Source organism: Condylura cristata, unplaced genomic scaffold (assembly GCF_000260355.1).
Source record: "Condylura cristata isolate star-nosed mole 26May11 unplaced genomic scaffold, ConCri1.0 scaffold00010, whole genome shotgun sequence".
In the NCBI taxonomy this organism is placed as follows: Eukaryota; Metazoa; Chordata; class Mammalia; order Eulipotyphla; family Talpidae; genus Condylura; species Condylura cristata.
In genome coordinates, this window is record NW_004567111.1 from 5,731,934 (window position 1) to 5,747,123 (window position 15,190).

At 52.4% G+C, this 15,190-nt stretch overlaps 1 protein-coding gene across 3 annotated transcripts in view; it reads left to right on the plus strand.

Annotated features, from left to right (window-relative positions):
• The window catches only part of DOCK9 (dedicator of cytokinesis 9), a 185,468-nt gene that overhangs the window by 104,819 nt on the left and 65,459 nt on the right, over positions 1-15,190 (plus strand). For all 3 annotated transcript variants that reach the window (XM_012723213.1, XM_012723211.1, XM_012723212.1), the window contains exons 16-29: positions 367-446; positions 525-712; positions 836-901; positions 2,500-2,592; positions 3,410-3,533; positions 3,860-3,981; positions 5,072-5,158; positions 5,789-5,878; positions 7,095-7,210; positions 7,433-7,502; positions 8,295-8,420; positions 9,279-9,350; positions 14,043-14,189; positions 14,658-14,741. In XM_012723213.1, the coding sequence (XP_012578667.1) occupies positions 367-446; positions 525-712; positions 836-901; positions 2,500-2,592; positions 3,410-3,533; positions 3,860-3,981; positions 5,072-5,158; positions 5,789-5,878; positions 7,095-7,210; positions 7,433-7,502; positions 8,295-8,420; positions 9,279-9,350; positions 14,043-14,189; positions 14,658-14,741 (1,465 nt within the window). The remainder of the gene's footprint in view (positions 1-366; positions 447-524; positions 713-835; positions 902-2,499; positions 2,593-3,409; positions 3,534-3,859; positions 3,982-5,071; positions 5,159-5,788; positions 5,879-7,094; positions 7,211-7,432; positions 7,503-8,294; positions 8,421-9,278; positions 9,351-14,042; positions 14,190-14,657; positions 14,742-15,190) is intronic.

Genomic DNA, 15,190 nt, shown 5'->3' on the forward strand with positions numbered 1-15,190 from the left:
ACAGGCCAGAGGCTCAGGGGCGGTGAGAGGCTTCACCAGAGACAGAGTGGGGAGCAGAACAGGCAGATCGAGGAAGTACACTGCTGAGGGGAGCAGCGGGCGGGTCAGGAGAGGTCTGCCACGCCATGTGGTCTCCTCCAGGGCAGGCGGGAATCGAACTCATGCGGAAGTGGCTTTAGCTTCTCAGTGCTGCGCTTTAACCCGCTGCGCCACCAGGGAGGGCCCTCTTTTCACCTTTAATGTGGCTGCTGGCCAGTGTAAAATCACTTGTGTAACTTGCATTATATTTCTCTGGGAAGTGTTTCTCTAGAACTTTGGCATTCACAGCAACCTGACTCACAATGTTCTTTTTCCTCATCTTTGTAGACCGGAGAAGATGGCTAAACTCCCAGTGATTCTGGGCAATCTAGACATCACCATCGACAATGTTTCCTCAGATTTCCCCAGTAAGTGACGTTCTCTGCAATAAACAGACAACTTCTTGTTTGCTTTTCCCTTCACTTCATTCAATTTTGATTTTTTAGATTATGTCAATTCATCATACATCCCCATGAAGCAATTTGAAACCTGTAGTAAAACTCCAATCACATTTGAAGTCGAGGAGTTTGTACCCTGCATCCCAAAACACACCCAGCCTTATACCATCTACAACAACCACCTTTACGTCTATCCAAAGTACTTGAAATACGACAGTCAGAAGTCTTTTGCCAAGGTGAGCGCATCGATCATTTCTATATCAGACGCTGGTCAGAGCGGACATCTCACGTCCTTCGATAAGTACGTATATATTCTGGTTTTTAATTAAGTTTCATTTTTTCTTTGACTATTCCTGCAGGCCAGAAATATTGCTGTTTGCATTGAATTCAAAGATTCTGATGAGGAAGATGCCCAGCCTCTGAAGGTTTGTCTTTCATGTGGTTGCATGCCTACACGCTCTGATGTCTTCCATTACAAAGTGATGTTCCATACAGTGCCCAACGAGACACATTTAACACATTCTAAATGACACTGACACAAAAACATAGGGCATTGGACTACAGAACCAGATGTGGTGAACCTTACAGAACATGGAATTGATGGAGTTCATGCTCCTACTTGACTGTTTCTCTTTTATCAGTCAATTACACAACATTTTCTTATGCACAGTCAATGCAATAAATAGATGCACCTTCAATAAGTCGGGCCTTGGGTGGATGCTAGGAATTTAGGGATTAGGAATACTGGTCATAGAAATAACAATAGGTTGGCATTTCTTAAATATTAATTATAGCACGGTAATAATCACGAGATCACGTGTGATGTTTTCAGTGGTTATTATTGTCCAGATCCGTGTTTTAGCACCTTGTGGGTGCTAAACATCTTTAATACCCTTTTGAGTTAGGTTGCTGCTATTACCTTCTTATTTTTTTTTTTTTAGATGAGGAGATTAATATACAGATTTAAGTAAAATGCAGAAGGGTGTACAATGGTGGCACCAGGCGCTACCCTGGCCAAACCCAGGTGCTTTGTGGTAACTCTATGAATGGAAGGAGACAGGGATGCAAAGGAAAATATATGCAGCTTTCACCCTCCACCGAGCCAGCTAAGTGGGAAGACAGTCATGGAGAAAGAGCTCCCAGCACACAAAAGGAGTTTTGGGACAAAAGAAATATTTAGTATAGCAAGATGCTGAGGGAGCATAGAGGCAGGGTCAAGCATCTCTTTCTTCTTTTTTTTTTAAAAATTCTATCTTTACTGAAGTAACATTGGTTTACAACATCATATATAATTTAGGGGTAGGGATCACCCCAGAGTCCTCTGCCAGGCCATAGAGCTCCCCCTTTGCCCCGTACCCCCCTCCCTCGCCCCTAGCCTCAGTTCTACATCAGGTTTCTGGTATTTGTTTCGGTTTAGTCTGGCTGGTCCTATGCTTTGTTTCTCTGAAGCCAACCGTGTTTGTCTGTCTCCCCCGAATTAGTGAGCTCACTTCACGTAGCATCACCCTCCCCTTCCATCCATGTTGTCCCACATGGCAAGACTTTCTCCTCTGGAAGGCTGAGTTGTCCTGCTGTGTGGGCAGGCCACACCTTCTCAGTCCACTCTTCTGTCGTTGGCCACGGAGACGCTCTCCATGAGTCTGTTGGAAATGGTGCTGTGAAGGAGCAGAGGGCTTTCTCGAAGGAGGTCTGCGGGTGTGCTGGGTTCATAGAGAAAGCAGGTCAGCCACAGGGGAACTGCATAGACAGCAGCGTGAGGGGGATGTGACCGGGCACAGCCCGCAGACCTGGGAAGGTGGGCATCCATAGCAGCAGCACGTAGGCTGGGATCAGCCAGGCCTAGAGGAGAAGCTGGAGGCCGTTGGGGCCCCGGGTCAGGGGGCCTGCGGGGCTGGCGTCTCCTAGAAGAACCTGTCAGAGGTGGTTAAGGCCAAGCTGCCTCTTTCTTAATAACACGTCTGAGCTTGCATTCTTGCCCCGCGACATACTCATGACTTTCCTTGCGATCTCTTACTCCATCCAGTGCATTTACGGCCGACCTGGAGGGCCGGTCTTCACAAGAAGCGCCTTTGCTGCCGTTTTACACCACCACCAAAACCCAGAATTTTATGATGAGGTAAGTGAGGTTTTCAGGGGCTACCCAGTTTACCCCTTCATAAGGAAAACTCCAAATTTTGTGTTCAGCAAAGCAAAATTCAAGAGACGATACACATTCTACTAAAATCCCAGTGATGGAGTGAAATGTCGATGTCAGAGTATTTGTTTTACATAATATTTTCCTCATTAGGAGAGTAAGCTGTTTAAAAATGCAGACGAGGTCAGAAAGAAAAAGCCCAAAGCCCTCCATCATGCCACAATTAAGATGGCGCTGTATTCCTTTCCAAGTCTTACTTACGCGTGGCTCCATCTGTAACTCAGTGGGCTGTCAGCACACCCGCGCCACCGAGAGCCTTCCTGTCTGCTCGCTGCGTCTGCTGCTAGAGCAGCACGATGCAGCCCTTCCCTACAATGTCCTCCCTGCTCCCTCGCCACTCCTGGGCTGGCAGGGCAGGGCCCTCTAGAGTTGAAACGCCAGCCTTCCTGGTGTTTCTGATGAGCCACCGATTAACACGTGAGCTTCTGTTGTTTCATTCTGTGCTGCTATCACAAAACCCCACGCACTTGGGGCTGTTTTTAAACTCCTAATCCCATTATCTTCAGGGGTTAGGACTACAACATATGAATTTTGGGAAGACACAAACATTCCTACCACAGCAACGCATCAAGAATCTATTTAAATCCTTTGCACCATTTACAGTCTTGAGTGTCTTTGCACAACTTCCTATGAGTGTGGACATCAGAACCACGCTTGCTCCTTGGGTGACGCGTGGGTGGCAGCTTTCTCTGAGTCCCCTCGGAACATTGGAAGGACGGTCCTCTTGCCTTCCTTGCAGGTTAAAATCGAGCTGCCCACTCAGCTGCACGAGCGCCATCACCTGCTCTTCACCTTCTTCCACGTCAGCTGCGATAACTCCAGCAAAGGAAGCACCAAGAAGAAGGATGTGGTGGAGACGCAAGGTTTGCTCTTTCGCCATCCTTCGAGGGTGCCAGCTTACGCAACAGCTTCTTCCGCTTTACTGAGGTCTGCGTTTGCAGCCTCTGCGGAGTTTCCCGTAAGGCGTTTGAAGGTAGCACACCGGGCCGCCAGTGCACACTTTGACGCAAGGCTAGAATTCTACCTGCAGGGAGCCCAGTCCTGGGCGCAGGGGTGTTTGGCCTCAGTGGCCTGGCCTGGCCTGCCGCCACTGTTTTCACAGGTCAGGCCTTCTAGAAGAAGCTCACTTTGTTTGGCTCTCTTCCATGTTTTTGTGCACTGACGTGAGTTTTTTCCCTTTGTTTTCCAGTTGGCTACTCCTGGCTTCCTCTCCTGAAAGATGGCCGGGTGGTGACCAACGAGCAGCACACCCCTGTCTCTGCTAACCTCCCACCTGGCTACCTCGGCTGCCAAGAGCTGGGGATGGGCAGGGTACGGACCTGGCCGCTCCTTACTTTATCCCCATGCTCCAGAATACCTTGAAGATCACCTGGCACAATAGTAACACGAAAAAGCACACAGTGTTTCTTATTGCTGCCGATATTTTGGTTTTAGTTGGGCGTTTTCAAGCGATTCAGGCCACCGGCAAACAGTGCTGTGGACAGTTAACGTTGTCTAGACTTCTAGCCGGGGCAGCTGTAAGCCTTGACCCGGCAGCCCCTCTGCAGGGAATAGACACTGGCAGACTGGCTGCATAGACTTTTGCTTCTGCAAAGTAGCTGCAGATAAAGATACATTTTTAGCATCTCTTAGAAATCTTTGAAACTATTAGGATGTCTCTTCTAGCTCAGTGTCAACAGAGAGATGAATCTTGCATCCCAGGGTCCCCATCCTAATTCCCTTCTGACTTGTCAAGGCCTGGAGCATCCCAGATGGCTCCCGTCGGTTTGCTGGGTTTGCACTTTGCAGCCACCTGAAATTGTAGAGACTTTGTTTTTATGAACTGCTTTGATAAGGTCTGTTCATTTTGTTGGGAGTGACTTTTAATATTTCTCTCTAGTTAAGCCAGGCCACATTTGGGCCTTTTTAAAGAATGCTAAATTTGAGCCTGTGGTACGGCTCAGGCCCAAATAAAGGAGCGACCCATTCAAATTCCTAGCCCCAATTTGAGAGAAATAGAGTTCAGAAAGGTGCGACACATCACTCAGCAGATGATGGCCTGGCCTGTGCCGGTGCGCACTGCCCTGTCTGCTTTAGCTGGCACTTTCAACCATTTCTTTCAGTATCCTGAGCTCAGGCTTGGTGGAGTCATTGGTGAAATTGAATTTTTCCCTCTCAAATGGACAGTGACTCATACAGCTGCTCCCACACAGAAAAGTCCACTTAGAAATTGCAGGATGAGGGGTTGTGTCCTTGGGGCAGAGAGAGGGCAGAGGTCAGTCCAGGCACGCCTGTCCTGCCCCTGAGCTTCCAGAACCTTCAGTGCCCTATCCAGACCCTCCTGAAGATGGTGCGTGAGGCCAAGATGACTAACCTGTTGGGGGACTAACCTGTTGGGGGCTCCGCCCTCTCTATTTTTCAGCATTACGGCCCAGAAATTAAGTGGGTCGATGGAAGCAAGCCACTGCTGAAAGTCTCAACTCACCTGGTTTCCACTGTGTATACTCAGGTAAGAGGCCAAGAATGAGTTTGCTTCAATTTTGGCAAAACAAAACCCTACATATGTTATCTGGAAACATTTTTATTCTGTATAGAAACACCTTTTTTTTTTAAGATTTATTTATTTATTTGTACAGAACTGGGGTACAGGCCAGAGATGTGGAGGGTGAGAGGCTTCACCAGAGACAGAGTGGGGAGCAGAACAGGCAGATTAACGAAGCACACTGCTGAGGGGAGCAGCGGGCGGGTCAGGAGAGGTCTGCCACGCCATGTGGTCACCTCCGGGGCAGGCGGGGATTGAACTCATGCTGAAACGGGCTTTAGCTTCTCAGTGCTGTGCTTTAACCCACTGCGCCACCAGGAAGGGCTGAAACATCTTTCTTTAAAAAGAAAGGAAGAAAGAAGGTCCCTAATGAGGGGCATGGATAGGTACAGATAGCACAGATCGCGCGTCTTGACAATTTCCCCCCTTTGTTGGAGGATCTTTGAAATCTCTTTGCAAATTGTTGTTTTCTCCTTTGGCGTTTTGCCTTTTATGGATGAGTTTCATCATCTAATGACCCGTGCGGGCTGTGGGAAGCACCCTCCAGTAGGTTCACCTCCAGAGGTGTGCTCATGGCCTTTCTTTCCTCCCTTCCAGGATCAGCATTTACACAATTTCTTCCAGTACTGTCAGAAAACCGAATCGGGAGCCCAAGCCGTGGGGAACGAACTTGTGAAATACCTTAAGGTATCAGATGCCTTTCTAGTAACCCCTAAGTCCTCCGAGCCTGGGATCCTGCGATGTGGTGACGCCATGTCTGACACGTGTCTCGAGTTTGAGTTTGGCGGCGAGCGCTGTTCTGAGCCCCGGACGGGAACCTCACGAGCGTGGTTGCCTCTCAGTCGGGCGACCGCATCGATAGGTTCCGTATGGCAAGAGCTCAACCAACGCCCGGCCCCACCTGTACGTCCCTTGAGCCTAACATGTCACTGCCCACACAGAAAAACACTCACCTCCATGGACCCATAGGTGCCGAGCACAGGTTTGGCCCGAGAACCGGAGACTTCAGTCCCGTGGCTGAGTAACTTCAGATCCGTTGTAGGACAGAACATGACCCCGGTGAATGCCTGAATAGAACACACAGAACTGATTAATCAACCCTGGCTGTGTGGGGGGCGGGGGGTTGGGGCACAGAAAACTCCCCGGGTCACTGAACAGGGAGGGCAGGGGAGGCATGAAACTCGGAGTTTCATTCAGAAAGTGACTCTAGAGCAACACTGGAACAGGAGGGTTGCTAAAGAGCATTCCAGGCATGGGGCTAACTGTGAGCAATGGGAGAGACGGGATAATGGGCGTGAGCAGGAAAATGGATGGGGACGCTGCTTTGCCGGGGTGCTTCAGCTCCTCACAGAGGTCCCGGTGCCTTTAAGAGCCTTTGTCTGGGTTTGCTCGAGCTGCTGTCACCAAGATACATTTTCTGGCACCTACGCCTACAGGTCAACGGTCTTCGCTCTCTCTGGGTGAAAACCAGGCGTTATTTACAGGACTGAGGTCCTTCCTGCAAAGTTGGGGGTGGATGTTCTTTGTCCTTCCACCAGCCTAGAGGGCTTCCCTCATTCCTTACTTTGGCTCCTTTCTCCATCACACAACCCGCAAGTGGGGCATCTCTGACCTCAGTGCCTCTGGCGTGTCTCCTTGACGCTCCTCCATGCCCCCCCTCAAACCCCAGAACCCCTGTGATCACACCAGGTAGTCCGGGGAGCAAACCTGACTCCTCACTGTCACGTGGTGCCACGTCCCAGCTCCTGGACATCAGGTGTGGACTCCGTCTGCTGGGCCACCTGCCTCCGCTGCCCCCACGCTGAACGGACCGTCCCTCCCGTCCGTGGTTGAGACGGAGTGGAACGGGCTTGGGATTTGCTCCTACAAGGCTGACGTGGCCTTTTCCTTTCCGCATCTCTAGAGCCTGCACGCCATGGAAGGCCACGTGATGATCGCCTTCTTGCCCACCATCCTAAACCAGCTGTTCCGCGTCCTCACCAGGGCCACCCAGGAGGAAGTGGCCGTCAACGTCACACGGTAAGACAGGCGGCGGGCGGGAGCAAAGTCCTTCTGGAGCAAAGTCCTCCAAACCCGGGATGCTGAGATGTGGTGACGCCATGTAGAGACCCCCATCTGATCCCTTGGGCCCTCTGGGGCAAGGAATGGGGCGTCCTCTCTGTTGTCACACTGCTGTGATGAGAGCGAAACCCCCCATTCCCGCCCTCCAATACATCTCTCTCTCCGCCCCATGGTGTCCAGGGTCATCATCCATGTGGTTGCCCAGTGCCATGAGGAGGGGCTGGAGAGCCACTTGCGGTCATATGTCAAGGTACGTGAGGTAAACGGGTCATTTCTCCCTGTGGCTCCCAGTTTCCCTCAGGGATTCACTTTTAAATAATGGCCTAATTCTTGAGGGGTGACCAGGGGGTGAAACCTGCTACCTCTGCTTTCTTCCTCTCTATCACTCAGCCCATTCTTGTGCCCGAACAAGGGGAAGTGCAGCGAGGTGACCATCCACGTGGTCCCTGAATTCTGTTCCTTTCGCTCCATCTCCCTCAATGGGTTTTGCAAACACGGTGACCCAAGTGACGTGACATTTCAGAGAAAGGTTTAAGGTCTTTCTTGGCTCGCCCTCTGGTGTAGTTATCACCTTCTTTTTTTTTTTTTCCTATCAAACATTCCTAGCAAAACTGAGGTTACTTCGGAGGACTGTCAGACAGCCAGAGGCACCCTAGGGTTGACATCAACACGTCCGTCATTTCTGTGCCGTCCTCAGTCCGCGTAGTAGCGGTTATTATTCTAAACATTCGCACAAGTTCTACTGGGTCACGGATGTCTAGAGAATGAGAACTTGTGAATACACAGTCCGGGTCTTTGGGGTATCAGTGGCCGGTGTGCTGGGTCACATTCCCTGGCATCCTTGGGAGGTGGAGTCGAGTTGGCGGCCGGAGGACCGTTCAGGTGGTGGACATCTTCCGCGGGCCGCAGACACCCCAGGCCCCTCGTTATGTCCCGTTCGCACACCCTCCCCTCCACCTCGGAGCCCGCTTTCCACCCCTGGGCCTCTGCTGTCATCCAGCTTGTGGGCCCACTGCAGTGTCTGCTTCCCTTCACTCTCCAGTTTGCGTACAAGGCCGAGCCCTACGTGGCCTCCGAGTATAAGACCGTGCACGAAGAACTGACCAAGTCCATGACCATGATTCTCAAGCCTTCGGCTGACTTTCTCACCAGCAACAAACTCCTGAAGGTGCGTGCTGGGGAGCAGGGAACAGTGTGGCGCTGGGGGAGTGGCATTGAGGGGGGGACACCCCAGCTCCACAGCCTGATCTGGTCACCTGTTTGCTGTGTTTTTAGAGCTGGTCATCTCTTCTGAAAAAAGGGGTGATCCCCGGGGGTTGGGGTTCTTCAGCCCCGCGCTGCCCCCAGCCCTGTCTCGGAGCTGTGTGTCTCCCATCTGGCATGGCCTCATGTGTCTTCAGTCCCTATATTGAAGCGTGCAGCGGAGGCTGAGGGAGAACTCTAACGGCGGGTCAGCCTGGGGGCCCGGCCAGGAGGACGGTGCATCTAGGGGTGCCGCTGCATCTAGGGGTGCCGCTGCTCTGGCAACCCATGTGCCCAACTCCCGGGAAGGGGGTTTGCTAGTTGTTGGACTCTGAGAGCAAGAGAAGCTCTTCCCCACTTCTGGGCTCGCGCCGATTTTCCAAGAGGTGAACTGTGTTCTGGAGTCAGACTGCTTCCTGTCGCCCCCATGCTTAGCCTTCAGAAAGTACACATCAGCCTGGGCCCTCCCGGGGGCGCAGCGGGTTAAAGCACAGCACCGAGAAGCTAAAGCCGCTTCCGCATGAGTTCGATCCCCGCCTGCCCCGGAGGTGACCCCATGGCGTGGCAGACCTCTCCTGACCCGCCCGCTGCTCCCCTCAGCAGTGTACTTCGTCGATCTGCCTGTTCTGCTCCCCGCTCTGTCTCTGGTGAAGCCTCTCACTATGGCCTGCACCCCAATTCTGTATGCATAAATAAATACATCTTAAAAAAAAAAAGCAAAATACACACTTCCCCTTTGAACCTCATTGTTTTGCTTACTGGGATGCTTTTTTTGTTCTTTCAGTATTCGTGGTTTTTCTTTGATGTCTTGATAAAATCCATGGCTCAGCATTTGATTGAGAACTCCAAAGTTAAGGTACGTCGCTTCCCGCGGAGACTCCGTGGCAGTGCTTGGGGGAAACTGTCTTTCTGTGTGTTTGTGGCAAGCATCCCGTGGTGCTTTGTGTGTGCCACGGCGGTGGCCCACGTGCCTCCCTAGTGTGGAACAACTTGGCTCCAGCCCTGTGTGTTGGGGGGGGAGAAGAGACCATCTTACATTTTAGAGACGGGGAAACTGAGGCCAGGATGCCTGTGCCGCTCGCCGAAGGCCACGGGGGCAGCGAGTGGGGGCGGCCGGCTGCAGACAGGCTGGCTGCAAGCCCGCGCCTCTAACTCCGCGCTTAGCCCGCGGACGCGTTCTTCTCCATCAGCCTAGAAATCTTCAAGTGTGTCGGTGCAGGAGCAGCGTGTGCACGAATTAAAGGCGCGGCTGGTGTGTCTTAAGCACCTTGCACAGGAAGAGCTCTCCCAAGGCCTTAGCTGAGAGTGTCTGACGGCACCCGCTCTGGAACCTGTGCCTGGATTCTGAGATGACTCGGTCTCCCCAGCGCCTCCTCTCTCCCGGGTCCCTGCACTGCCCCCAGCACACTGGTCTCTGCCAGGAGAGGCCTGAACTCACAGTGCGGCGGGTGAAGCTCAGCGTAGATTTACCTAAGCGCGCGGGACGTGGTGTCCTGTCCCAGTGTTCCTGCCGTGTGAGACATGCAGAGCCCGGGGCTGCGTGAACACTGGGCTTCTGCCCGCTTCAGAGCTGTCAGGAGGGTCTGCCCAGCTGGGGGGCCTCAGGGGCCTCAGGGGTCTCCCCGGCGGAAGCAGGAAGGAGGGAGGGTCTCGCCCCTGGAGGAGCCCCGGGAGACTACGGACCCAGAGCCAGGCGGGCCTCTGGTCAAGGAGAGCAGTGCCAGGGCCTGGCCAGAGCATTCCCTTTCCCCCTTAAGCCAGTTTCAGAGCTCAGGGAGACGGCAGATGGAGGTGGGCTGTGCCTTCGCAGCGTAACGCACCATCTAAATGCTGCAGGACGGCCTGCCAGGGACTAAGCCAGCAGGTTGTCTGCTTGGCAGCGAGCAGGCGGGCACGTGCCCGCCAGTTGGCCGAGTGGCCTTTCTGTTAGAGACGTTGGTATCTGCGGGTAGGCTTTAGCTCTGCCCTGGTTTGCTGCGGCTGCAGTCACAAGTACCGCAGCGGAGAGGCTGCAGCAACGGGACCGCATTTCTGTGCCACTCTGCAGGCTGCCAGCCTGAGGGCGTGGCGCCGGCAGGGCTGGTCCCTCCGGTCCGCTCTTGGACCTGTCGTGACGCGTCTCCCGTGCGCTCACGAGGCCTCTCCCCTTGCTGGCCCAGCCTCGCTCCTCTTCTCGCAAGGACGCCAGTCGAGTCCTGGGAGATCGAGACCCACCTTCACGGCCTCGCTTGTAACTATCTTACCCCTCGGGAGCCCCAGGCCCCAGTATGGGGTAAGACTTCACCCATGGGCATTTAAGGGGGCGCAGATCAGCCCTAAGAAGGCCCTACCGGATTTCTCAATTTCTGGTTGCAAATAAATGCTACCCCTTCAGAGAGACGGGTGACTCGATTCCATGTGAAAATTGTAGCCACCTTGTGCCAAGAATTCATGCCTCACTGCCTGCCAGACTCGGGCACCATGACATCACCACGGCTTAGGGGACACTGCGTAGCCAGACCTCTGGGTCCCCCTCCTGGAGTCCAGGGGGTACTACACCCCTATGAGCCACTCTCAGCAAGGGTATTTAAAATCAAGTATCCGCGACATCTTTTCAAGAATAAGGGAATTCTTTTCTCAAGATGTCAGATTAACCAGAGAAGGTAGGAACCTGCTGATCCATTTCCTCCCACAACTCCTGTGGTCAGTCAGTGGTGTGGACCACGTGGCGCCTGGGGTGGACACATAGGTGGAGACCAGAGGGCGGGGTCAGCCGCCCCCCTCTCCCCCCACCCCAGGGCTGCCACTCCCAGCCTGGCAGCTCGCTCTCCTGCACCTCTGGGCAAACGCTTGTGTCTGGAACTACACACCCGGCAGATGCTACCACCCAGCGCCTTTGCTGTATGTTAATTATATCTTGGACCTAAAACAATATTGAGACTTTTTAGAAGTAGTTTATTTTAAAATTGTTATCCAGCTTAAAAAAAAAAAGCTAGCACCCAGAAGGAGAAGGCGTAATGGTAACACAATTTACTATAAAAAGCTGCCGACGCCTGCTTAGCACAAGGAGACGCAGCGTGCGGCTGCTGAAGGCACCCTGGTTTCTGCTCCGTGCCGCCTCTGCCTCACACATTATCGATCTGGGAGCTTCTCTCCCCTTTCCAGAAGCCTTCATTCAGTTTCCCAGATTGCTTAGGAGCAGAACCTGTTGGTGTTAGTCGCTTTAGGTCTCTCTTACGTTTGCATCTTAAGAATTGGATGTCCTGGCCCTCCCTGGTGGCGCAGCGGGTTAAAGCACAGCACTGAGAATCTAAAGCCGTTTCCGCATAAGTTCAATTCCCGCCTGCCCCGGAGGTGACCACATGGCGTGGCAGACCTCTCCTGACCCCCCGCTGCTCCCCTCAGCAGTGTGCTTCGTAGATCTGCCTGTTCTGCTCCCCACTCTGTCTCTGGTGAAGCCTCTCACCGCCCCTGAGTCTCTGGCCTGTACTCCAGTTCTGTATGCACAAATAAATAAATCTTTAAAAAAAAAAAAAAAAGAATCGGATGTCCTAGTCCCAACCCCAGTGCTCGGAGTTGAGGGGACAGTTCAGTTCCCCAGTCCTGCACTGTCATGATTTCCAAAGTCAGCGCCCAGCCCTCTCAGTGTTCATCATCCTGGAGGTTTCTTACAGAATGGCACTAACGTAATTCCCTGGCCTTGATTTTTCTTTTTTTTCCTCATTGACGAGTCTTTCTTAAAGTGGCCTGACCAGGCACACACCTGTCTTGCAGGGCACCCGAGCCGTGGTTCTCATTACCTAGGCCCTGGTGGTGCATTTCATCTTGCAAAGAAGGTGCCCTCTGTCAGGAGATCGGCAGCAAATCTGCATTTGTGAGCTGAGACCCTAACGACGCGCTCATGCCTGGCGTTAACGGGGCGGCCCCTCTTGGGCACGCCTGTGCGGACGGATACGTTTGCAAGCTGCCATGCTTGCTACCAGCCTTGCCCTCTTCCTGGAGGTGGGAGGCACACATGCACCCCACCACTCAGACTGCACTTTCTCACTTTCCTGAGGAAGGCGGTGGATTCTGGCCTGCTTTGAACTAGCATCCGAAATTAGCAGCTTCCTTACTACCACAGATGGGCTGTCGAGTGTGGACTGATGGCATCGGACTGTGCTAGACCGTAACAGGTGATATGCGCCTGGGATTTACAATCAGCGTTTGCTGAGGCAAAGACAGCCTCTTGAGGCCCTCAGGCGCTTTCCCTCCGGCGCTCTGCCTCAGTGGTCAACCTTTTTTTTAGGTGTCTCTTTTCTGTCATATATTTAGCAACTATAATTTCGGCAGACTCATTTTGAACTTCCTTTCCTCCCACGCTGAATCAAGCAAATTGTTGGCATCCCACAGGTGTTCTTGAGGCTGGAAAACCTGGCACCGGGGAGGGCGGGAGGGCGTGTGTTACCCGCCGCTGTTCCTTATCCAGCCTTCAGCCATTGTCTGGCTTAATGGAGCCAGGAAATTGGAAGTGGAAGGAGACTGGCCCGTGTTCTAAGTGGACTGTCCGGGCTGGTCAAAGTTGTGTCAGCACCATCCTCTGTGATGGGAAGTGTTAGGCGCCCAGCTCCCTCCGTGACCAGCGCCTGGTCCCGTGGTTTGGCTGGCCACAGCCTTGAGCATGCCACAGTCCTTGGGAATAGAAGCCTTTCAGCTTGGGACGGTTGGAGGAGAGTGGGAGGACAGTGACGTGGAGCAGAGGTGCCAGGACGCCTCAGCCTGGAGGGCGCCCTCTAGGGGCGAGGGGGCCGAGCAGTAGGCGAGGAAGGGTTCACCACCAGGTAGGCCCCTGGGACTTGCTCTGTGGCAGAACTCAGGCTGAGAATAGAAGGGGAAGCTGGCCATCTAGATTAGCTCAGAAGCAGTGAGGAGATGGGGAGCTTGAAGGCCAACTCAGCAGATCTGGTAGAGACCCTACAAAGGCATTGTGGGGTTTTCAGCAGGAAGCTCCTCTCTCTCCCACCTCCCGCCAAGCTGCGAACGAGAATCTCCATCCACTCTGGAAAAGCCCCACGTTTTCAGAAACGTCTCCCAGGCTGTCTGTATCATGCTGAGGCTTGAGATCCTAGGGCTGATCCACAGTACTTGCTGAAAACCCTTGTAGAGTACACAGTAGAACCATTCACTTAATTTCAGACTAATAAAATTAGAATTCTGCATTTCGGAAGTGGACTCTGGGATGAGAGCTCTTCCCACCAAAGGCTACAACCTTAAAAAAGTACTAAACAGGCCCTCCCTGGTGGCGCAGCGGGTTAAAGCACAGCACTGAGAAACTAAAGCCACTTCCGCATGAGTTCGATTCCCGCCTGCCCCAGAGGTGACCACATGGCGTGGCAGACCTCTCCTGACCCGCCCGCTGCTCCCCTCAGCAGTGGACTTCGTCGATCTGCCTGTTCTGTTCCCCGCTCTGTCTCTAGTGAAGCCTCTCGCCACCCCTGAGCCGCTAGCCTGTACCTAGTTCTGTATGCATAAATAAATAAATCTTTAAAAAAAAAAAAAGTACTAAACGTTTGGCCTCAATTCTTCTCAGCTGCTACGGAACCAGAGATTTCCTGCGTCCTTTCACCACGCGGTGGAGACGGTTGTGAACATGCTGATGCCACACATCACTCAGAAGTTTCGAGATAACCCAGAGGCGTCTAAGAATGCAAATCACAGTCTGGCTGTCTTCATCAAGGTGGGGATCCCTGTCAAGAGGGTGCTGGATAAGTGACCCCTTATTCTAGAACGTAGTCACGCCTACGATGTGGATGACCTGCCCTGTGTGGACTCATGGTGCACTCTCACGGCTTGGGGGGGCTCTCCCGCCTTCCTCCCCAGGCTCGCTGGTCTCACCTGCTGTGCTCTGGGCACAGCCTATTGCCCCCCCTCCTCCCCCCATCAAATACAGCCTCCCTCACTCACCAGAACCTAGTAAGCGTCACAGGCCTTCGTAAGTCATGTGACATGTCACACTGATACATCACTGCCAGCGGCATGTTTGCTACTAAAGAATAACTTTTTTATATTTTAAAAGAATTTATTTTTTACATCTTAAAGTATATTTTAAAGAATAAGCCTCTTAAGAATAAATGTTAAAATCCAACTTTATAAAAAAAAATGTTTGGCCATAAATACTTACCACTGGGGGTTGTTTGCTCCACAGAGATGTTTCACCTTCATGGACAGGGGCTTCGTCTTCAAGCAGATCAATAACTACATCAGCTGCTTTGCGCCTGGGGACCCAAAGGTAGCATCCGTGTGCCCCTCTGTGTCCCTGCTCTCACTTTTTCTCACCCCGAAACCCACCTCGAGTTCCCTTGGTTCATGTCTGAAATTTCGTAGTTCGAGAAGCACCACTCACTCCCCCAACCCCCTGCCCCCGTCTTCTAGATACTAACTACTGAAGAGGACTTGCTTGCATGATGAGATCTTAGGGATGCACTGGTTCCACACGTGAAATGAGCACACCTATTGATTTTACTCATCAACCTGAAATGGCTTCTCAACTACGAAACTAGAAATCTATGTAGTGAATCATAATTTATTTAATCATCTCACAGAAATAGCCTCAGCATCTTTGGTAGAATTCTGTCTCTTCCCTCACGTGTGTCTCCTTTAAGCCTCTGCCTTATTCATTTTTTATATTGTATTGAGTCTGTGTCTAGAATTATAAGCTGCCCAAAATCCTTATGAAGC